The sequence below is a fragment of the Lepisma saccharinum genome, chromosome 12 (genome assembly GCF_977018435.1).
Source record: "Lepisma saccharinum chromosome 12, izLepSacc3.1, whole genome shotgun sequence".
In the NCBI taxonomy this organism is placed as follows: domain Eukaryota; kingdom Metazoa; phylum Arthropoda; class Insecta; order Zygentoma; family Lepismatidae; genus Lepisma; species Lepisma saccharinum.
In genome coordinates, this window is record NC_139240.1 from 52,349,414 (window position 1) to 52,374,856 (window position 25,443).

The window sequence follows — 25,443 nt, forward strand, 5'->3', positions numbered from 1 at the left end:
TTCATTCAGCTGAAAAACTATTTAAAAATGGTTTAACTTTCTCCAAATTTTATGGTAGGTTTTGTCTCACTTTCTCCAGTACTTGTACAGCGGGATACATAAGTATTGCGAAGCAAATTGTCCATCGCCATGTTTATTCTCTGTGTTTTAAATGCTGCTGACAACCTAGTAGTGGACAATTTGCCGAGCAATACTTGTGCATCTTGGTACGTACCTTTCAGTCAGCTCCAGAGTTTACCCTTCACTCCTCATGTCGTTGTCAAAAGACACTTGCAATTACCAGGCGTGGAAAACAAAACTTACTATTTCACCTTTATACATATTTATATTTAGATAAAATCTCTTAACAGCAATTTATAAACTGTAAACCACATATTCCCATTATTCTCGACATTGTATTTTTAGCTTCTTGATAAATCTCTCAGTTTGTTAAATGTTGCCAGGTCCTGGCACATCAAGGTTAGTTTATTTTCTCTCTGACACTAGTTGTCTACGACATAAATATTTGCAAACTTAAAAAACGAACAAACACAATATTTTAACTAAACAAAGAATTACAATGCAATGTCCAGGTCATCTCACTGTACAGTCACGGACACTTCCGGATTGTATCAACCCTATTGACCTTCAATAAGATCATTGCAACCCAGAAGTGTCCGCGTCTGTACATAAAACCTAACAATTCTTTCAGAGCTTGTACGCAAGTATCCATCAGCGAATTTCATAAGCCGAAGGTGCACCAAAGAGTACACGATACCCGGTGAAGATGTGACGATTGAAAAGGGATCACAAGTCTTCTTGGCTGTTCACGGGTTACACAGGGACCCGGATTACTACCCAGACCCGGAGAAGTTTGACCCGGAAAGGTTTAACGAGGAGAACAGGAAAAACCAACAAAATTTCACCTACATCCCATTTGGAGCTGGCCCAAGAATGTGTATAGGTGAGTCACGTTAGCATTATTACTTCAAAATTACATCAAGAGATGGCGCAAGTGTAACATACTATATTTACTTACCAAAACATTTTAGTCGATAATTAATTCAGATATAATATTAAGTTAAATTACATATATTAAATATAAATAATCATGATTAGTTTTGTGGTAGGCCAGTCCACTGCTATGGCTTATAGTCACAGAGTTACACAAACATACAATCATAGTCGGACCACTTACGGAAAGAAGTTGATCAATACTGTACGATGCTACAATAGAGTTTTCATGATCTGTAATAAAAGTAAGCTCTCGTTAATCCAAACAGGAAAAAGGCCAAAAAGAATAATTAAATCAGAATGCAAGGTTTTAAATATGGCTAGAACTCAACAATCGCATTAGTCATATTGCTCCGTAACATTTTATTGTACTATAGTGTATTTAGGCCTATGCCGTTTAAATACACCATAATGAACATGTTTTGTTGCTATAAATGGAGTTTTAATGCACTTTCTAATGTTCTTTCAGGTTATTTAAGTTAATCCGGACTTTCGTCAAACCGGTCAACTTATCCCCCATTAGTCCGGATTAACGAGGTTTTACTGTATTTGAGACTCCAGAGATTTTCTTCGAAACTGGCTTAGTAAAATATGTTTATATATTTCGTATTATTACCTAAGAGAATAAGCAGAACATATTGAACGTTAAAACCAAGAATTATGGGAAGCTGATAAGAGTTTATAAATTAGTGTTTCTCTTAATTTCCGACGTGCTACTGGTGCGTCGTTCATTATATTTAATTACAAAACTGGGTGTGTTCAATATCTATCAAAGTAGCAACTGTGAGCGTTCTCTATTATATTCTATTTTGTTTACTTTTCATTAGATTTTGACACAGTAGTAACTTTACATTGTTCACATAAAATACTATTTTCACTTCATGGTTTCATTCTATAGGGAACTATTTTTGGTTGAAATATGTACTTGGACATGATTGCTTATAGTACTTTGCTTAGAATATGAGTAATTATGAATTTTTATGCCAAAGCAATGTATGAAGTAAGGAAAAATCAAATTAGTTGTTTAAATTGGAAGCACCAGAGACCAATAACCTGAGCCAAAACAATTTTTATCTGATGTCGGGTCCCCTGAAGTTCTGGGCCTGGGGGGAGTGTTCCAGTTGCCCCTCCCCAGGGTTGGTTCTCTAGAACAGGTCCTTTGGCAATAGGTCAGCCAGAAAGAGAAAAGCATCACAATTTGACTTGTACCAAGCTTGTAGAGCTTGCAACAACGATAGAATATATCATTTGTTGTACTTTACAGGAATGCAGCTTGCATTGATGGAGCTGAAGGTCGCCCTGGTGTATACACTCAGCCACTTCGAGCTCCACCCATGCAAAGGGACGCCCAAGGAAGTAGGACTTCACCCAAAGGGACTGTTCGCCGTTCCTGACAAGCCCTTATGGTTGCAGCTGGTCAGCAGAAAGGACAACAGAAAACCAGCAACAATGTGACGTTAGCTGGACCTTGTAAGGTTCAACAATATATTCAAATTGGAGATAACAAGATATATTTATGAGAATTTAGATTTTAGTGAGTGATTCATTACTTATTAAAAGCGAGGTCAGTTACATTTCCAACGGACATTTTCACGTGGCTATCGTGATGTTGAAATGTAACAAGAAGACTAGTTATACCTTCAAATCTAATAAGAAATGAACTGTATTCTAATTTATAATTACGACTGAAAATGATAGACCTTGTATGCTTTAAGTACATGTGTATCGTGCTTTTGTGTGTGTGCGTGTGTGTGTGAGAGAGAGAGAGAGAGAGAGAGAGAGAGAGTTCATCACTTTTACCATATCTTATTGCAATAAATGCTATAAATATTACACACGCTGTTTTCTTTATATACTTATTGAAATTAACAGAAAATCTAAGATGTAATGAATACAGGATGTCCACAAATATTTATCCTAAATCGCTCAGTGTTAATGTGACAGCTCACAGTCAATTTAAATCTTATATACGATCTGTAAGTTTTCTGGTTTGTGTGTTACTTGGCAAATTCTCCACTAGAAGTGCTGTACAGGCTAGGAATTTGAAATGGCATTTTATGCCATGTCATGAGTAACTAAATATCATTTTACTGTGCAGCTAATGCTGAGAATGAAAGGGAAAAATAGATAGAAATGTACCGAAGACAATGCTTGTTTGGCAAAACAAAGCACTTCATTTGAATTGAAATGCGACAACAGCGCTCGAATCGGCCAATGATTCAAACTTTCAGCATAACCTAAACACCTAACATTTACACCAGAAAAGTGGCATAGTTGTTGTTGTTGTTTTACATCCACTATTAGTACAGAAAGGTTAATCGGGACTGGACCTACAGTTTAAAGTCAGATCTGAAGCACTACATGCCTCCAGCGGATATCATCAACTACAATTAGCAAGAGGTATAATGTACACTCCTGTTCAGATAAAGTGGCACATTCATCCACTGTTCAACCCTGTAAATTATGCTACTTTATGTGAACAGGAGTGTGCACCAAACGCACGTGGCATTTGAGAGACTAAATTAGCATATTTCTCCAACAATCACGCTAAGATGCCAGTGGCTCCAGGTTCGAATCCTGACCTGGGCATAAGTTTTCTTTTGGGAGAGTTCCTTCATTAATTTCACCATATCCTCATCTTTGCGATTAGCCAAAAGAGGCAGAAAAGCGAAGTAAAAAAATCAAATCAAACAATCACGAGTATATCTCATATCTTACATTTCCTATTTAAATTAACATCCTCCGCAATTGTTAAAGAAAGTTCAAGGTACTTCTAACCTATCGTCAACAATTGAAACGCACAATATGGGGTAAAGCGGTATCATTGTACCATCCAGTAGAATGAACATTGGTACAGCGAATAATTCAGGGGCTTTGCTAAAGGAGCGGCTAGGAAGGATCAAGCCCACGTTGGCATAGTCTCAGCCCTCCAAACAAATTTTCAGAATCGTTGAATTACAAAAATACACATGCACAGAGAAAAAGATCAATAGAGAAACAGAGCAATAATGGATGAGTGAATACAAAATGGATAGGGACAGGAGTATACAGAGAGATAATGAAATGGAGGAAGAATGCAGAGAACCACAGAAAGGAATAAAGAACGAGAGAGTAGAAAAGTACAAAGATGCTGACCAAGAAAGTAGTAAAAGAGAGATATTGAGAAAAAGGCAAGAAAGAACAGGACAAAGAAAGTAGGAAGAGAAAATCTCAGTAATAAATGTGTAAAGACAAAAAGAGAGAAAAGAGAATAAAGGAACGTGCGGAGAAAGGAGTAAATGAACAAAAAATATATTGAGAAACATAGAAGGAAGAGTAGAAGAAAGAAAGGGTAAAGAAACGAAGAAAGGAAGAAGAAAGAAACAGAAGCAAAAGAAAATATAGAGAAAGGGATAATATCAGTAAGAAACGCATAATGAGAAATAACGGGAGAGAACAAATAATAGAGAAACAGAAAGAAAGAGAGACTGATAAATAGAGAATGTAAACAGAAGATGAAAGGGAGAAAAAGATAGATTCAGTATTTATGACAAGGGTTCTTAAAGGTCCACTAACCCATAAATTCTAATGGGTTCTATTGGGTTCCGCTGGAGGACCGGAAACGTTTTTCTCGCACAATTTAAATTCGATCCAAGTTGCGTATTCTTGCATTGAAAAAAGGTCCCTGGACCGTATTTAAATTCATCTGCAAAAAATGTTCCTGGACCGAATTGAAATACTTTACAGATAAAAGGTTTTTTACGGTCCAGAACCCATTTACACTTGCTGATTTTCTCTCCTGGACCGGAATTGAATTTATTTACAATTCCTGGACCTTCAACAACCCTGTTCATGACCACTAAAGCAAGGCTCACCCCCAACAAAATTCTCCCGTGATGTCACTGGAATAATCCGGGAAAAACGTGAGAGAATGATTTCTGACAAAATTATTACTTTTGCTTTCCTGTAGTCATCCATAGAAATGGGAATTATAATAATACTACTGCTGCTGCCAGTAGCGTGCCTAAGTGGGGTTGGTGGGGGTTATAACTTTCCCTTGGCCAAGTATTGAACTTGAAAGGCAGGAAAATATGGTAAAATTAGGATTGACTACTGGAAAAAATGTACGTAACCCCCCCCCCCCGCCCTTTTCGAATATCCTGACCACGTCAGTGGCTGCTGTTACTATTACAACTAACCACAACTGGAAAATAATAATTACTACTACCAAGTGCATTTAATTGCTCTAAAAGAGAGCTGATTTCTGACACAGCCCTTAAGCAAGAAGATTAATTGATATATTGGCTTCCACCTTACAATTTAGAAGATTACAGAACCTCCAACAAAATACAATGCAACCCCTCATTACACCTCATTGGTTCGCAAAGGTCTCTTCCAGATTTCACTTTCAGCCGTCCTGTTGTCCTTCAGTGTATTAGGAGACCTTTGGAACGACATCATAAACTTTTGATAGGTACCAAAGTGGCCTTTGCCTGAAGTTACGGAAGAAAAACATGATTTTGTTGCCAGATTGGGCGGGCGAAATATTCGGCTGGAAGCACCGAGTTGCCTTGCCCTCTGGTGGAAGGACGGCACACTATTTCGTGCTGGGAACGTCTCAAGAGTCATCAACACGTCTTTACTCTACCATGCTGTGGCACTGACTGTCCACTGCGCCATCCTGGAGGCCTTACTTTCAGTACTTGTAGAGAGTCGTAAAGGATAGAAAATTTCATTATAAATAACGTTGTCAAATGTTTTACCAATCCTTCAAACTTGGACCTGTCGCGAGTCCATCGTAGACAATCTCCACTTTATTTTAAAAGACAATTAAACGTTACAAATCTCGACAAGCGCTCGAACATGATTGAACGACGAAGCTACCCAACAAGTCATTATTTGTATTAATATTGTTCTAAATGAAATGTTGTATGGCTTAATTGTAACCCTATTGAGATAATAAATAATAATAATAAACGTCTAAATACAACAACCAGTTTTATTATTCAATAGAAAATATTTTGCTAATTCCACAGAAATGTACAACAAAGTGAGTTTTTTTACCAACTCATTGGAATACAAAATGTTCAAGAAACAAGAATCAGCAACTGGCATCAATGTACGAGCAACAATCTGGCAACACTGTTGGATGGAGTGTGAGTTTGTTAACCTCTTTTTTGATTATTGAAAAAGAAAGAGTAGTGTGAGTCACGTGATTAATTTGTGATTATTACTAAATTGTTTACTTTATCAACATTTTAACTGTTTGGGTTTCTCCTCTTATATATAAAGTCAGATGGTAGTATCAAATTGTAATTTTGTTGTGTGAAATTGGAAGAAAATTCAAAATATTAAACTGCATTAAAAAATGTTCCATTCATGTAGTGTGTCACATTTCATTACTGATATAAATGTAAATTATCAATACGCATGCAGTGTCATATTTTTTGTACCAAAGTATAGTTTAACAGTTGTACTTGAAAACGCAATAAGAAAAATATCTGTTGCCTAGGCAACATAAGACATACAATGCCTAGCAATTACAGAAAGGTGTCAAATGTAGTGAGAGTCACAAATGGAATTAACTATTTGTAGAACACCAGAAATCTCAGAAAATATGGAATATGTGGCATCTAAAAGAGAGACAACCAAGGAGGTCAACTTTTCATAAATATTGGCTCAACTCAAACACTTGAATTATAATGTATTATGTACGATGTTAATGCTCACCAATAATGCTAACTAACTTTTTTTAAATCTGTTATTTAATGATTTAATAATAATGATATAACTGAATGATTCAGGGTTCCTAAAGGTCCAGGATCGCATAAATTCTAATGGGTTTTTATTGGGTTATCCGCTGCAGGATCGGAACCTTCTTTGTCGCATAATTTAAATTCGGTCTAAGTTGCGTATTGTTTAATTGAAAAATGGCGTATTTAAATTGATGCGGGAAAAAATGTTCCTGGACCGATGAAATGCTTAAAAATGAAAAGGTTATGCACTGTCTAGAACTCATTTACGTTTGCTGATTTTCTCTCCCAGTCAGGGATTGAATTTATTTACAATTCGTAGACCAGGATCGACCGATTAAAAGTTGCCTTCTAAAAATGTCCGCGAGTACGTTTACACTGGAATATCATACTGCGGCTGTAGAAACCGTATCGCAGGAAATAAATCATAACGCTGCTGTTGCCACGTTCAAAAACTCCCTTGTCGAAGAGTTACTCTACATGTACACACGTGTTGCTCCGGCATCCGATACAGGAACCGCAGCCAATAAGAGCCGTCGATGAAGTAACGTGAGGCTGCTGTGTTCCCAGCAGATATCACAACAGGGACGGCGGGCAGTGATTCTACAAGAACCAAGGGAAGGAACACGCGCGATAGAATGGGACTACATGGAGACGGGTAACGTGACTACAGCGTTTGCGTTTCGACCATTTCTACCTTGTATCTTAGATTCTCGAGACAGCCAGCACCTGGATTAGTCTTTCATGCCCACAAATGGATAATTGTTTATCGTCAGGTCCGTATTCGACCCGAGTTGCGTATTGTTTCATTTCAAAACGGAACTTAGACCCTATTTAAATAGATTCGGAAGAAAAAGTTTCCTGGACCGGATTTAAATTGGTTCGGAAAAATGGTTCCTGGACCGTATTGAAATTAATCCGGAAAAAAGGTTCCTGGACCGAATTGAAATACTTTACAGATAAAAAGGTTCTTTACGGTCCAGAACCCATTTACGCTTGCTGATTTTCTCTTATGGACCGGAATTGAATATATTTCAAATTCCTGTACCTTTAACAATCCTGGAATGATTTAATGATCATAAGCACTCCACCACGAATCACGATAACAAATATAATAGTAATATAAACAATAACAACACGACAAATTATTGGGTGGGGTCGGGGCTCATATAAGTTGGCACCGTTGCACACAGCCACCGTTGAGTAACGAAATTTCTGCACATAGCCATGGAGCTGTAAATCTAATTGAACTGAACTGGAATACTATAAGTACGATCTATTTAATAACATAGTTTACATATCCCTAGTTGAGGTGTGTCATACTTAACCAGAGGTTTGATGGGTCAAGAAACAGAGGGGGTTGATCCCTCCTATTTCACCTTCAAATCGCATTCTTCATTTAAATAAACAGATGCATCTTGTTTGTTCGCTACTTTCATGTGAAAAATTCTAATTTACGTTCCATTATTTTACTTCGCTTTTCTGCCACTTTTGGCTAATCGTGAAGATGGGGATGCGTGATGATATGATGAAACTGATGAATGGACACTCACAAACATCCATGTCGGGATTCGAATCCGTCACCCCTGGCGCGGTGTGTTAACCACTCCGCTACCGGGTGAGGGGGCGGCATTTACGTTCCATCAGATTGAAAATGAGCCAACAACGAGGTTCAGAGCTTAATATACAGGACATAAAGCCATTATTTTGATTAATATTGTAATAAATGAAATATTCTATGACTTATTCGCAATCCTATTAATATAATTGATAATAATAGTAATATGTTTCGGAACTATCTGTTTAAGAAATAACCGTAAATTCTAAAAGATAAAGAGATAAAATTTATTTATGCAAATTTTCCATTAAAATACAGGAAATTACGTGTGTGCTATTCTAAAACGGAATTTCCATGTGCCACTGAACTCAGCTATGCACAATCGAATTCTAAAAGTCCAGCCTCCACCCCCCGAAAAATATTCATGCGTTCGCCAGTGACCGAAGGGCCCTGTTATGCGGGGACATGGTCTGAAAATTTCGCACTACGAATCGTGGTCTCTCGATTGAACACCACAGCGCACCGAAGTTTCTTCAGTACAATCAGTACTAACAAAAGTTTAAGTTATTGAACACGAAGTACCCTTGACCCTCTGTACCCCTAAAGAAAGTGAAATATCTTGCATGGTTTATGAAGATTTTGTTGTTTATAAACGTTTTCAGTTCATTTTAGCTTTCGCAAATGTGGTATTGTGAAGTAAAGTACGTCTGTTACCTCAGCGTGTTACTTTACTGTGAAGCAGAACAGCCCCAAAGGCTTCACGCAAGTGAATATAGCACCCTAAACGACTTTCCACAACAGCAGCTATAATTTTACGTAGTTAGGTTAGGATTGTTAGGTTTGGTATTGATAGCTATTTTCGGCATGTTCTTTCGCTATTTTAGTGTACGTACAAACAGTTTCTACTAACAAAAAGTGGCGAAAATACTTCGAAATTGCAGGTTTTAATTTACGCGTGACATTCTTTGGTATCAAATATCTCCGTTACTTGTGCTTTCCTAACGCTGGAACTACTTTTACATTACATAGAACATTTAAATCTGTCGATTAAAAAAAAAATTCGACGTAATTCTCGAAGGGGTACAGTGGGTAAACGGTCCCGAGCACGATATAATGAGACTTGTAGGTAAAATGTAGTACAGCCCTTCTCGTTGGACAGTTAAGGAATGCCTGGTGGCAAGACTTGGTGGCAAGAAAACAATCATGTAGGAGTTCACGGAAGGCCAAAACCATTCTGTAACAAGCAATAAGTCATTGATAAAACTCCCAAGTATGTGTTAACAGACAAAAATCGAAATTGGAAAATGTTTCATTGATTTATTGAATTTGTAATTTTGGGGCTATTTTGCGCCCGTCACGTTATACGGGGTCCCCCCAGCCCCTTACCATAACTGAAACGTCACTAACATAACATGTAATGTCGAGGGACTAAAGTATTCTTACTTGGGTTAAAAGCTGAGTCTGTAAAGGGGCACTCAGCACACGTAAGGACAACATACACAGCCATACAAAGATTATACCGGCCTTAGGTAAAGACGCCAGAGCCTCGTCAGTCTGCAAAAATCCAAACATGTAAAAATTGAAAAGTGTACCATGATGAAATAGCAATTAAACAATGGGAAATTCGTTTCGAATGTATAAACCAGTAAGTGATGGCCATCGTAATCAATTACTTCATCGAGACATCTAAGGCTGGGCCCCTGTAAATCCCTTAAATACGCGATTGATTTTACCACAATTTAATAATAGATGCGAACGAATGTAGTGTGTACCGGACATCCTTGTTTGTTAACGTATAGCTTCAACCTTGACGCTAATGGTGAGTAGAAGCCGCATTACGTATCCGAACCTGGACTACAGTTTAAAGCGTGTTCAAAACGACTAAAATGTATTTCTTCCAACAGGAATCGAACCGAGAACTTCATTATTGCGATTACAATTACTAACATTATTACCAATTAAACTTAAGATTTTGTCTACTTGCGACGATGAAGATTTGATTTCATTGTTGCTAATTAGCGTTGCTTTTCTGCCTTTATTTCCTAATACTGCCGATAAGGATGAGTGATGATATGATGAAGCGTCACTCACACGGTACACTCATGCCCTGGCCAGGATTCGAACCCTGGACCTCTGGCGTCGAGGTGCGCCGTGCTAACCATTCCGCCACGGAGGTCGGTTCATCGATGAAGTTTGATTTGACCCCACTTTATGCACCGATAGGCTAATCGGAGAGCCTACTGTTCAAAGCGGGAGCCGAGACACTACATGCCTACACTTGGGATCGAACCCGGGGCGCCTTGATTACAAGGCGACAGCGTAACCATTACACCACCGGGGACGCTATTCACATTCACACTTGAACTCGGAACTTTTGGTGCTAACGCGCTCAGTCACTGTGAAGGCTACAAAACAATCGTATTGTGCGATTTAATATCAAATGAACAAAACTAAAATAGATACCTCATTTTGACGATATGCTTCGTTTAGTAGACTTATTCCTTGTTGAAAACTGTGCTTTATCGTCTTACACTACAGATGTACGTATACAATATTTCAAACACCAACACGACATTACGATACGAAGATATTTCGTTTTAACCAACATAAACACGACAATTGAAATGGTATAATTGTACTTGCGTCACGAACACACATTTCCCTGTCTTACCTAACATCATACTGTATTATGACCTATAAACACAATTTGGATATTAAAATGAATGTGTCCTTGATGTAAATAATATATTTCACTTTGTAAATAAACTCACACGATTTAATTTCAACACTTCCAATGCCACATTCAACGCTCCCCTTCAAACGTCATGCACTCGTTCAAGCACAGCACGATGTGCACATAGTTCCTGAAACTTACCACAGGTGTCACTACTGATGCCAGCAAACTGTTCGCTTGTTTCTGCACGTTTGGCGTCGTGTCGTTTTGTAAGTAAGCATAAACGTGTGGGTTATTTTATGAACTATCGAAATGTACTACAAACGTCAGTGGCTAAACTCGCGAAATTTGTCAGCTTATCATTTTTTTTATTAAAAAGCAGAGTTGTCTGACGATTAATATACACATAATTTTTACATTTTTCCAATCTCTATGTTTATTATCGTGATTCGTGGATTACTTATTGAAATCAATAAATAACTGATTCTTGAATTTGATGTACACTTCCTTGTCTCAAATGCTAGTGTTTTAAGAGCAGAGATAATTCTATTATTTATGAAGACGCCTGTTCCAAAAATATGATTTTCAGTACAGTGGGATCCATGAGTATTACCGTGCAAATTCTCCATGACTATTTTCATTAATTTTTCTCTTACATCCTATGTGTTTTTTAGCGATGGATTTTTATGTATGCTGATGCAGAAGTTGTCAACAGCTTGGTGTGAGTTTTCTTTTAATCCTTGAAGCTGTTATTGGGTCAAAGAAAGTTTACGAACATGCTGATGGAAAATTTGCACGTAAAACTCATCGATCCCACTCTACCACCGTAGAAAAAAGTATACATTTTTAGTTTTACAATTACCTTCTCCTGACCACCTAACTTCCTAAACAGCTACTATGTCTAATTTATACTTAACTATTTAATTATCTGTAGACTGAAATGCCCCAGGCCGGTAAAGGCAAAGATAATTCCGTGTGCCGAATTTAATATGGGTCATTCCATGTCAGTTCAACCAGACCATGGCACCCATGATCTCAGATTTTGATGAAACTTGGCACGTTTAATCTTTCCATGGTGTTGAGAAACAATTTTTTTTGTTTCTAACTTGTCTGGTTTCATTTTCATAGCCCCTCAAACTTTCAGTGATTCATCCTTCTTCCATTCCCAGACCCTCCAAATGTGAGCTACACTGTCTTAGAAAAATAATCTCCCTTATAAATTATTCAATCTTTTTGAAACTTCACAACGATGTTAACTAAATAATAAGGATTTTAGAAAAAATGTCAATATATCACATTTATATTTTAGTACACTAATAAATTAATAAAATATTATCACCTTATGTTTTGGACCGAAAAAATGGTTTACTAAAATTTGAATTATCATTGAAAAGTGAAAAGTGCTACTCCAACATAAGTATTTTTAAAATGAACTTAGATATACGTATGATCTAACATATCTAGAAAAAAAATGATGGCTTTTTTATTCCTTCTGAAAATAATGACAACTTATTTCTGAAAATTTTAAAAAATGGCTGCCGGATTTTATATTTTTCAAATTAACTCAAAATCTAAGAATCTAACTTCAAAATATCATTGAAGCAAATTTTTAGAGTATATACTTTTAAATAATGTTTTCATCGATGCGCGAAAAGCGGGGCAAGTGGGTCCATGTCTCCTTTCCTGGAAAATGAATGTCACACACATATAATTTTATTTCAGTCACAGTCGATTGTGTTTATTGTTAAAATGATATTGCAGAAACATGATAACTTCATATCGAGAGTGTTTTTATTTCAGGGGGCGACACTATTAGGGAGGGAATATGCCTTGTTTACACCCTCCACCCAAATAAATATATCCTGCGGATGTCTATCAATGTTAGTGATTATTTTATTGAAAGTTTGAGGAGCTATAAAAATGAAACCCAAACAATTTAGAGAAAAAAATACAAATTATCTCACACTATGGAAGGATTATATGTGCCACGTTTCATCAAAATCTGAGAGCATGGGTTCCAACCCCCTCCCTTCTTGGTTGAATTGACATGGAATGACCCATATCCTTATTCGTACCTTACACTCTATCCTTAGTCAAGGGACCTCCCAAACATCACACAAATGTACAAAAGACATCCATTGGATATTCTTATCGGAAGTTCTGGATATCCAATAGATATCCAGGAATATCCATTCAATATCCGTTGGATGTCCTCTGGATATATATCTTTTTGCATACGTGATATCCAGGGATATCCAGAAATGGATATCTTATGTACAAGATCGCTTTTGGGCATGCAGTGGGACGTTTTCTGGACATTATGCTTTTATTTAGATATTTTTTGGTACGTACTTTGGATATCGTATGATACGAACAATGCAACCTTTAGGTTACATTTGGATCTTATCTGGGCAACAGAAAGAGGAAAAGTTACACGCTTGGCCAGAAAGTAGAGTTTATTCGGGAAGTGGACGCTAATCGACACAAAACTACAAAACTACAATTGAAACAGCTGCAGATTAGGTATCGCTTATATCACAGTTTACACAGTTTTTAGTGAAAGAAATGCAGACGATGTTTGGGTAGTAAAACTATAAGCCTGTAGTGTCTGCTGTAGTATTTCAGTATCAAAGTGTTCACTAATAAAGTGGCAAATGTAATGTATTTAAGATTCAAACTTTTAGATTCGTTAATTTACCACTTTATGGCAGAAATAACCTGTACAGTATTATACGGTATCGTGCTACTCAGAATAGAGACAATCCCAGTATTTTAATAATGATTTGACTTGGTATCTAAATCTGATTTGTAACTAATCCTCAGTTATACGTATTATCTTCTCTTCACCTTGACATACTTATAACTCAGGTTCAACTGCATCATTTACAAGTAATGACTCGTGGAGGTAAATACGCAGATGCAACGCCAAATGACAGAGAATGCGGACGCAGGTAGCATTGTAAAAAAGCTACGTACGTACATTGCCATAACGTAAGCAATCAAAGCTGAATCCTCCCCATTGCCCTCTTGCGTCATCTATTCCAGCGATTGTCATTTTGGCAAAACTTCGTCGACCTTCGGTCACTGCTCCAGTCTGGGAAAAATTGCGTAACGTCCTACGGAAACCGGGCAGAAATGAGATAATCGTCGTCGCAGTAATTTTGCTACCTCCCCTACCTTGGGGAGAGAGAGGGAGAAGGGTCGCGTTTCCTTGGTGCTTACCAATAGCCATACAAAAATCATAGCGGCCTCGTTCAATTTTTTTGCTTCCGGATTGCGAGATAAAAGTGGGGAATCCTTGGACAAGATGTTCAGTTTTCGCTTTCCCGTATCGTGTGTAGCACCTTAGTTAGAATTGCCAAATTCTCCTTGTGGTACACCGGTTGTTGAGGAGCGGCGTACCGTCTAAGCTTCAATGGAGAAGAAAGTGTGTTGACCAATGGAATCTCAAGGTTAACATCAAGAGCGGCGAACAGTGGCATTTGTGCAGCGCGAGTTGAGGATTTCTTGATCTCTTCTTACTGGGGTGAGTTTCTTTGTATTCTAGTTCCTCCACTTTTTCTTGTGCGTTTCTGTTTTTACGTCGCTCTCTTGCCGATAAAGGCTAAACGCGACGACGAAGATAAAGGATGATTACATGAAATTGATGAAAGAGAGACTTTTCAGTAAGGGAAATGTTCAATATTTCCAGATACTGGAAAAATGATGAATTCTGCACGATATTGGGTGATATTCTTCCTGAAGTGATTGTTCTTGCATTTTCTGGAAAACTGTCATTTCTAACATATTTCCGACAGTTACACTGTCGAAAACACTTCTCAAAATAAACACTTTGGACACACAAAATTCCCCTCTGAATTTCTGTTTCTCCATTGAAATACACCTTTTCCTAACTTAAATTATGTGTTGTCCAAAATGTAGGACACTTACGATTTCTTTCAAATTCATTCCTGATGACTGACCTAAGTATAAAATGTAGGACCCTTCCGAGGAAGAACCATATATCTATATTTCTTATGAAACACTATAATAAATTAACTTTGCACTGATTCAAGAAACTGAGACTGGACTCACAATATAACGTAAGATCTGAACCACTGTGTAATGAGACTTAGCCAGAATTAACAGTTCTATGCACTTGATTCATATTCGATACATGAATCTGGTCATATACATGCATAACTGCAACCCAAATCGGATATCCCTGACGGTCTCTCCTATATTTGATCCACCTTTATGATTGCTTAGCAAATCTTAGCTTAGCACTGTATAGCAAAAGTGTATCGTAACCAATGAAAAGCGTTTATGCTGTATTTCTGAACTTGTAAGTGAACTTAACTATGAGACTATACAATATTTCTAGAGCATGAAATCTGAACTTCCTTTAGAACCACGAATCTGATTAGTGAATTAACGAAAATAGGATATTGGAATGGAAATAAACTTGCAAAATCAGTACTCTTCTCCAACGTTGTAATCTATTTAATTTCTTATTAGTCCACCACGACAGAAATCTACAAATGTTACAAAATGAGAAAGCATATGACTTTGGATTGATGATAATCAGATTATATTCCCTCAAATTCCATTATTATGATTAGACATCGTAAATTAAGAAAGAAAAATACGAATGGTGAGTTCAATTTATTTTGGTGGAGACTGTTCAGTGTAATGCACTATGAAACCAGAAAACACTTGGAATCCTGGTGTTCGTCCCACCACTCACATTCATCCTCATTGTAGCGAGGGGCCCTCCCCCATGGCGCAGTGGTAGCGTCATTGCCTTGTAATCAAGGGGTCCCGGGTTCGATACCCGGTGGAGGCACAAGTGGTTCGGATCCCACTTTAAACTGTAGGTCCAGTCCCGATTAGCCTTACTGCGCATAAAGTGGACTTAAAAAATTAACTCAAACCAAGCCAAATCATTGTAGCGATTAACTTAAGAGATAGAAAGTGGCGTAAATTAACCATGATGTTTTAATTCCCTTTTTTTTATATATATTTCAGATTATCCAAATGGTCTAGGTGAAAATCAGTTGCCATGGAGACCACAATTACTAATGCTTTTACTCTTACTTTATTCGTAACTTTACTATTGGCCATCTACGCTTACGTCACCAGGAACTTCAACTACTGGAAGGACAGGGGCGTCCCGTACCTGAATCCAGTCCCGTTCTTTGGAAATGTGAAGGATCTAATTCTGATGAAGAAGAGTGTAGGAGATCAGATGGCAGGGATATATAAGGACTTATCAGGGCACAAGTTCGGAGGGTTCTTCTTGGGAACCACACCCTGTCTCATGGTGCGGGATCCAGAACTGATGAAGCACATCCTGGTGAAGGACTTCGACCACTTCACGGATTGGTCCTACCGCCCTGATCCCGTAGGAGATCCTCTGGCGTCCAACACCCTCTTCTTCATGCAGGGTGAGCGGTGGAGGTTCTTCAGGGAGAGGGTGACCAAGACCTTCACCCTGAGCAGGATCAAGGCGTTCTTCCCTCAGATATGCGACTGCGCCATGAGTATGATCGGGGACATAGGGGAGCATAAGGATTCCAGCGGACGGATTGACATCCATGAGATCTCGGAAGCCTACTCCATATACGTGATAGTCGCGTTTGCTTTCGGCGTCCAGGGGAAGCTTATGGTGGACGGGAAGATCTTGGATTTGGCTAAAGGTCTGACGAGTCCAGCACTGAAGCGTATTTTGGCCTGCTTCTTCATGCTGTTCGCTCCTAAAGTCCTGAAGACGCTCAGGTTCTCTCTCATTGAAGAATCTTTGAAGAAAACTTTCAAGGAGGTAGCAGACGGTTTCTTCAAAGCGAGAGAGCAATCTGGAATCTCTAGCAAGGATATCGTCGACCTCTGTTTACGGCTGAAGAAGGAACGAGATACGAACGACGATAAGAACAATAACAAAGGAGAGGACGAAACAACAGCGAGTGATGTTGGTGAGTACTACTAATTGATTTAATTGTTGCTTTTAGAGCCATTCCATATGAAAGTAGACAAGCAAGATTGATTTGATTTTTATTCCAAGTATAGTTTATTAAAAAGTAAATTAAAGGTGAAACTATGCAGAAATTGGAATTATTAATTAAACATTAATTTCATAGCTTTTAAATATCATAGCTACTGCAATAGCGGCGATTGGGTTCCAAAACTAAGGGGAGGGGGCAAGAACAGTTTACTTCCCTTGGTAGATAAGATTTAGCATAGTGCGTGAGCAAAAGTGGCAAAAAGTGGGGGCAACTGCCCCCTAACCCCCCTAAACGCAGCCACTGATAGCTGGTGTCCAAAATGCACAACATATAATCCATTCATATTATTTATAGTAGAAGTGAGATTTTATGTGTGATGTTTGAACTTTATAAAATAAAAAATCTAAATTAATTCTAATTTCATTCTAATTCTCTCATTTATTGTTTCTAAATATTAAGCTCTGAGTGTCCTACTTCATATCGAAAACAAATTTTAGTTTAAGAATCTACTTATGATAGCCTTGGCATTGTTCCATAATCCTGAGACCCTTATAGACTAGTCAGGGGTTCCCAAATTTTATTGTTTGACGGCGTCCTTAGTGTTTCAAGATTTTTCCGCGGCGGCCAAGTCAGAATGTGGGCCTATCTCACTTTGAACGCTCAGTTAGTGTGCTTAGGTTGCTTGCCTTAAGTAAAAAAACACATGTTTCAGCATTTTACATGTAAAATTATTAAATAAGCACATATTTGGAAAAATCATATCATTTCAGTGAAAATATTGGAACATTTCGCGTCGAACATTTTGGAAACAACTGGACTAGATGGTTTTAAGTCCACTTTATGCACAGAAAGGCTAATCAGAACTCAACCTACAGTTTAAAGTGGGATCCGAACAAGTATGTGCCTCCACCGGGTAACGAATCCGGAACCCTTTTATTACACTTTTGATTCCGCTTTCGATTTTGAAAAGTTTCTTGTGTTTCTCTACAGATTTATCCGAAGATGTTCTTCTTGGTTTGGTGGCTGGGATTGTGGTTGCCGGCTACGACACGACAGGCAACGCCTTGGCGTTCTGTTGCTACGAGCTGACGGTCAACGGCCACGTACAGGAGGCGCTGAGGCAGGAGATTGACGACTACTTGGAAGCATGTCAAGGGAAACTCTCTTACGAGGGCGTACAGAAACTTACGGAACTGGACAAAGTTGTTTCAGGTAAATATGTCTACAAGGAATATTGCTCAGCTCAATTTGAAAACAGGGGTGTTAAAGATCCAGGAATGTTAATGAAATTTAATTCCGGTCAGGGGAGAAAATCAGCAAGCGTAAATGGGTTCTGGACCGTAAAGAACCTTTCTATCTGTAAAGTATTTCAATTCGGTCCGGGAACATTTGTTCGGGATCAGTTTAAATAAGTTCCAAGTTCCGTATTGAAATGAAAAATTGGAAAAGATAGGTTCCGGTTCTACAGCGGAACCCAATAGAACCAATTAGAATTAATGTGTTCCTGGAACTTTAACAGCCTTGTTTGAAAGCGTACATTACCGAAAAGCACGCAACGAAAATAGAACAGAGTTGCTATCCTCTTACATACAACCTCTGCCCGACCATGGTCGAAAAGTTACGCAAACGCTGAAGTGCGGTGCCTAAGTGACCCCAACCTAAATTATCTAGTGGACCACTCGTATAACACTACTCCCAACCTGCACATCAGAAAAAATGAATGTTGTTGGATTGTTGCTTTGAGTCAACTTTATGTACAGAAAGGCTAATCGAGTCTGGACCTACAGTGAGATCCGAACCACTATGTGCCTCCACTGGGTATCGAACCCGGGACCCCTTGTTTACAAGGCGGCGACGTTACCATCGGAGAGGCGCTAGATAAAAAGTATGAAAATTGCGAGTGCTAACTTGTAACGTCAAAACAAATCGAGCAAAATTGGCTTCACCAAAAAACAAATCTAATCATTCTTACATTATTATTATTAGTAGTAGTATTAGTATTATTATCAAAAATACATAAATAAATATAAGAAGAAACTAAATAGAAAGTTATATATTCTCGCATTTACATATTAAATAATGAAAAGTTTTGGTGGCGTAAACACGAAAGGTGGGGGACCTAGGTTCCCCCAATACAATAAAATATCATTTTAAGGTTAATTACCGTGCCAAAAACAAAACACAACTAAGTCCAAAGGAGGAAAGCGATACATAAAAAATAACAATATTTTAAGCCACATAGGTTAAGAAGATTGATTGATTGATTAATTTTGCTTAATTTTCTTCACCTTTCTGCCACTTTTGGCTAATTGCGTAGATGCGGATGAGTGATGATATGATGAAATTGATGAATAGACACTCACAAGCACCCAGGCCGGGATTCGAACCTGACCGCTGGTGTCGTAGGGGAGCCTAATAGAATAAGAAGAAAAAACAAAATCTGTCCCGATTTTCTTTGCACATAAACCTGTACGCTAAAATGTCCCTTTTTTGTGACAACAGCGTATGTTCTGTACTATGAGTATCTGTGTATTAAGCAGTACGTAACGTCAGAAGTATTGAGAAAATGGAACCTAAGCAATTGTTGTATAGAAATTGCTTCACATTTCAATGTCAACAATGTGCCATTTTTCCATTTTCATAAAATATTGGAGTTTCTTCTCTGTTTACGTGGAACTAGTGACCCCACTGAACGAATGTTTTTGTACATCAATTGTTTGTGGACAAGTGACGAACGTACTTTCAGAACAAACTTTTAAAGGAATGTTGATTATTAAGGTGAGCTTTAATAACATGTGTGTAAAGTTTTATAAAAAGCTATTTGAAATACGTATAGGCAAAATATCAAAGCATGATTTCTAATTCTAAAGAACTGCTTGGTTCGAGTTTTGCGAGTTAACATTTTCACTCATATACAACTTTTAGACGAAAACAAGAAATTGGAATTTGCAACACTGACTCAAAACTGTAAGTAAAAACATGACTGAACTCTTCTAAGAAATAAAAGCTACATCTTTTTTTTGTCATTGGATACACTCCGCCATGAAACCGGTATCATAAAATTCTGTACATCTTTGTTCTATTAGAATAGATAGGTTACAGGTTAGAGTCTTCATTTCTAAAGACACTCAAATGTCGATATTATTTCCATGTATCACACCTTGGATTGCATTGTTACAGACTAACGAGGCTCTGGCGTGTGGATTCACAGCCACTATAATTCTCTGTGGGGCGTGTGTTGTGTCCTGTTCATGTGTGTTCGTGATCGTCGTATCATGAGCTTCATCTTACCACCATTCATCACCTCATCTTCGCGATGAGCAAAACGTGGAAGAAAAGCGACGTAACTATACAAAACCAATCTTCATTCAGCTGAAAAACTATTTAAAAATGGTTTGACTTACTCCAAATTTTATTGTAGGTTATGTATCACTTTCTCCAGTACTTGTACACTGGGATGCAGAAATATTGCGAAATTGTCCATCACCAAGCTGCTGACAACCTAGTCGTGGACAATTTGCCGAGCAATACTTGTGCATCCCACTGTACAGTCACGGACACTTCCGGATTGTATCAACCCTACTGACCTTCAATAAGATCATTGCAACTCAGAAGTGTCCGTCACTGTACATAACAACTAACAATTCTTTCAGAGGTTGTCCGCAAGTACCCATCAGTGAATTTCATAAGCAGAAAGTGCACCAAAGAGTACACGATACCCGGTGAAGATGTGACGATTGAAAAGGGATCACAAGTCTTCTTGGCTGTTCACGGGTTACACAGGGACCCGGATTACTACCCAGACCCGGAGAAGTTTGACCCGGAAAGGTTTAACGAGGAGAACAGGAAAAACAGACAAAATTTCACCTACATCCCATTTGGAGCTGGCCCAAGAATGTGTGTAGGTGAGTCACGTTAGCGTTAATACTTCAAAATTACATCAAGAGATGGCGCAAGTGTAACATATTACTATATTTACTTACCAAAACATTTTAGTCGATAATAAATTCAGATATATATATTAAACTAAATGACATATATTAAATATAAATAATCATGATTAGTTTTGTGGTAGGCCAGTCCACTGCTAAGGCTTATAGTCACAGTGTTACACAAGCATGCAGATATAGTCAGATCATTTACGGAAAGAAATTGATCGATGCTGTTCTTCCACATGACATTTCAAAGTTATATCTCAACATCTGTCAGCGTTTACAACCTCACATACAAGTATGAAGGTCCTTAAAGCCCATGAACTTTTTAACTGGTGGACCATTGACCGACTACGCCCATTATTACGACGGTCCCCCAGACATTAATTTTTCAAAACTTATGGGTTCTCCCGGTTCGTAAAAGGGGTTCGACTGCGATTCTTAGGAGAGCAGGGCCGGCCCTAGATGGGTGGGGGGGCCATGGGTATACAGTATACACCGGGCCTATAACCAATGTTTTCGGAGGTATGAAAAATCAGAGATTTTTGTTTCTTAGTCTGACGTACAGATGTCCTAAACGATCACAATTTAAACATTAGTACATATAATAAACAATTTATATATTTCGTATTATTACCTAAGAGAATAAGCAAGACATATTGAAGGTTAAATCCAAGAATTATGGAAGGCTGAAAAATGTTTATAAATTAGTGTTTCTCTTAATTTCCGATGTGCCACTGGTAGGTCATTCATTGTATTTAATTGCAAAACTGGGTGTGTTCAATATCTATCAAAATAGCAATTTTAATCGTTCACTATTATAATTTTATTTTGTTTACTTTTCATTGAATTTTGGCTCAGATGTAAATTTACATTGTTCACATAAAATACTATTTTCACTTCATGGTTTCATTCTACAGGGTGACCCAAAAAAATGTAACCGAAACATAAGGTAACGAAAATTATTCGGTTACCTTTTTTGGTCCACTCTGTATAATTCAACGAATATTGTAAATGAACTATTTTTGGATGAAATACTTGGACATGATTATTTATGGTACTTTGTTTAGAATTTTTATGTCAGAGAATGCATGAAGTAAGGAGTAATCAAATTAGTTGCTTAAATTGGAAGCACCAGGGCCCAATAAACTGAGTCTAGAAATTTTTTATCTTGTGTCGGGTTGCCTGAAGAGCTGGGCCTGGGGTGAGTGCCCCAGTTGCCCCTCCCTAGGGTCGGCCCTCTAGGAGAGGTCATGATTTGAACAGGCCCTTTCACAATGGGTCAGCCAGTAAGAGAGATGCATCACAATTTGACATGAACCTAGTTTGTAGAGCTTGCAACAACAATAGAATACATCATTTGTTGTACTTTTCAGGAATGCAGCTTTCATTGTTGGAGCTGAAGGTCGCCGTGGTGTATACACTGAGCCATTTCGAGCTCCATCCATGTAAAGGGACACCCAAGGAAGTAGGACTTCACCCAAAGGGACTGTTCGCCCTTCCAGACAAGCCCTTGTGGTTGCAGTTGGTTAGCAGAAAGGACAACAGAAGACCAGCAACAATGGGAGGTTAGATGGACCCTATAAAGTTCAATATATTCAAATTGGAGATACACAAGATATATTTATGAGAATTTAGATTTTAGTGAGTGCTTCATTACTTATTGAAAGCCAGTCAGTTGCATTTCCAACGGACATTTTCACGTGGCTATCGTGATGTTGAAATGTAACAAGAAGACGAGTTTTACCTTCAAATCTAATAAGAAATGAACTGTTATTCTAGTTTATAATTACGACTGAAAATGATAATATGTTGTATGCTTTAAGTATATATGTATCGTGCCTATGTGTGTGTGCGTGTGTGAGTGTGTATGTGTGTGTGTGTGTGTGTGTGTGTGTGAGAGAGAGAGAGAGAGAGAGTTCATCACATTTACCATATTATATTGCAATAAATGCTATAAATATTACACACGCTGTTTTCTTTATATACTTATTGAAATTAACAGAAAATCTAAGATGTAATGAATACAGGATGTCCACAAATATTTATCCTAAATTGCTCAGTGTTAATGTGACAGCTCACAGTCAATTTAAATCTTATATATGATCTGTAAGTTTTCTGGTTTGTGTGTTACTTGGCAAATTCTCCACTAGAAGTACTGTACAGTCTAGGAATTTGAAATGGCATTTTATGCCATGTCAACAGTAACTAAATATCATTTTACTGTGCAGCTAATGCTGAGAATGAAAGTGAAAAATTGATAGAAATCTACCGAGGACAATGCTTGTTTGCCAAAACAACACACTTCATTTGAGTTGAAATGCGACAACAGCGCTCCAATCGGCCAATGCTTCAAACATTTCAGCTTAACCTAAACACCTAACATTTACACCAGAAAAGTCACATTGCTGTTGTTGTTTTACATCCACTTTTAGTACGGAAAAGCTAATCGGAACTGGACCTACAGTTTTAAGACAGTTCTGAAGTACAACATGCCTCCACCGGATATAATCAACTACAACAAGCAAGAGGTATAATGTACACTCCTGTTCAGATTAGGTGGCACATTCATCCACTATTCAACCCTTTAAATTGTGCCGCTTTATGTGAACAAGAGTGTGCACCAAAAACACGTGGCATTTGAGAGACTAAATTAGCATATTTCTCTAACAATCTCGCTACGAAGCCAGGGGCCCTGGGTTCGAATCCTGACCTGGACATGGGTGTTCTTTGGGATTGTTCCTTCATCAATTTCACCATATCATTACTCATCCTCATTTTCGAGATTAGCCAAAAGTGGGAGAAAAGCGAAGTAAAATAAACCAATCAAATCAAACCCAACCATCAAGAGAATATCTCATATCTTACATTTGCTATTTAAATTAACATTCTCCGCAATTGTTAAAGAAAATTCAAGGTACTTCCAGTAGAGTGAACATTGGAACAGATAAAATTTCAGGGGCTTTCCCAACGTTGGAGCGAAAAGGGATCAAGCCCTTGATCCCCGAGTACTCTCAGCCCTTCTTATAAATTTTCAGAATCGTTAAATTACAAAAACACACATGCATACAGAGAAAGATCGACAGAAATTTATTGAGAAACAGAGCAAGCATGGATAGGTTATAACTAGATCTCGGATTTGTATGTAATTACATATTCTATTCCTTTCTACATACATACCTTGAACAGGAAGATGTCAACGAATTACATAACTGACATGATTTTGAACAAGTTTTATGTTACATATTTTTACATATTTGTCAGAATATTACATATTTTACATATTTGCTAATTTACTTTTCATAAAACAAAAGTAGCTATGTATTTTCATTCGATTTTCTTCCTGTGGACGCTTTTTTTACCATTTGTTTCGAAAGTTACAAAGAGCTCTCTTACATATTTACATATTATACAATAATTTGCTATGTGAAAATTAATTAATAGTTGCCAATTTGTTTTCTTAAATACTTACATGTGCTTTTATGAGTTTATAAATTTGACAGAAATTTTAATTTAAACAACTCATGTCCTTAAAATTATGGTTGAAAATGTTCAAATAAAATAAAATATCTAGCAGAATTCTTGAAATTGTTTGGAAACTCGATTATTATTAATATTTCATATTCTTTGATACTACATATTTAGCTACATATCCTTTTGATAATACATATTTATGTACATATTTTGTACTTTGATATTACATAAAAATCCTGGGTTTAGTGATAACAGAAGATAATGGCCGAATGATGGAGAGAGGAACAGAAGAATACAGCAAGAATCAAAGAAATCAAATGAGATAAAGAAATGAAGGAAGAAAAGCAAAGAGAAACACAGAAAGGAATAAAGAAGGAGAGAGTAGAAAAGTACCTAAAAAGAAGCTGACGAAGAAAGGAGTAAAGGACGTAAAAAGAGATATTGAGAAAGAGGCAAGAAAGAAAGGAGGAAGAGAAAATCTCAGTAAGAAATGTAGAAAGAGAAAAGAAAGGAAAAAGGATACAGAAACATAGGAGGAAAAGAACAAAGAAAGAGAGATTGAAAAACATGGAAGAAAGATCACGAGAGAGAAAAGGTAAGGAAAGAGAGGGAGAGAGAGGAAAGTAAGAAATGTGGAAAGAGAAAGAAACAGAGAATAAATAATAAAGAAGCATGCGGGGAAGGAGGAAATAAACAAAGAATTAGATTGAGAAACAGAGAAGTAAGAGCAGAAGATAGAAATGTAGAGAGAGATAAAATGGTAAAGAAACAGACGAAGAAAGGAGGGAGAAACAAAGAGAGATTTTAAAACAGGGAAGAAATTGAATAGAAAGCAAGAGAAAAGAAAGCGAAGGAAAGAGAGACTCTCAGTAAGAAACGAATAATGAGAAATAAAGGGAGAGAAAGAACATAATCGAGCAACAGAAATAAGTAGAGGCAGAAAGAAAGAGAGACTGATAAACAGAAGATGAAAAGTAAAAAAGAGAGAGAGATTCAAGAAAGTTCCTGGACCGTAATTAAATTCATCCAAAAAAAAAAGTTTCCTGGGTCGTATGTAAATTCATCCGGAAAAATGTTTCTGGACCGTAATATAAATTCA

The 25,443-nt window shown here is 37.5% G+C and overlaps 4 protein-coding genes across 6 annotated transcripts in view; 3 read left to right on the forward strand and 1 right to left on the reverse strand.

Moving 5' to 3' along the window:
• The window catches only part of LOC145996065 (cytochrome P450 6j1-like), a 50,970-nt gene extending 48,161 nt beyond the window's left edge, over window positions 1-2,809 (forward strand). The window contains exons 3-4 of one of the 3 annotated variants that reach the window (XM_083132291.1): window positions 692-943; window positions 2,258-2,809. In XM_083132291.1, the coding sequence (XP_082988417.1) occupies window positions 692-943; window positions 2,258-2,448 (443 nt within the window). In that variant the 3' untranslated portion in view covers window positions 2,449-2,809. The remainder of the gene's footprint in view (window positions 1-691; window positions 944-2,257) is intronic. The other 2 variants (XM_083132292.1, XM_083132293.1) reach the window with 2 other exon arrangements.
• LOC145996067 (facilitated trehalose transporter Tret1-like) overlaps window positions 1-25,443 on the reverse strand; it is a 234,622-nt gene that overhangs the window by 204,697 nt on the left and 4,482 nt on the right. The window lies entirely within an intron of this gene.
• LOC145996066 (cytochrome P450 6j1-like) overlaps window positions 1-25,443 on the forward strand; it is a 260,095-nt gene that overhangs the window by 88,922 nt on the left and 145,730 nt on the right. The gene's annotated exons all lie outside the window — the stretch shown is intronic.
• LOC145996479 (cytochrome P450 6j1-like) lies at window positions 14,224-22,773 on the forward strand. The gene is made up of 5 exons (XM_083132969.1): window positions 14,224-14,483; window positions 15,965-16,908; window positions 17,929-18,150; window positions 20,592-20,843; window positions 22,247-22,773. Exons 2-5 carry the CDS (start codon window positions 15,999-16,001, stop codon window positions 22,441-22,443), a joined length of 1,581 nt encoding a protein of 526 aa, XP_082989095.1. The 5' UTR covers window positions 14,224-14,483; window positions 15,965-15,998; the 3' UTR covers window positions 22,444-22,773.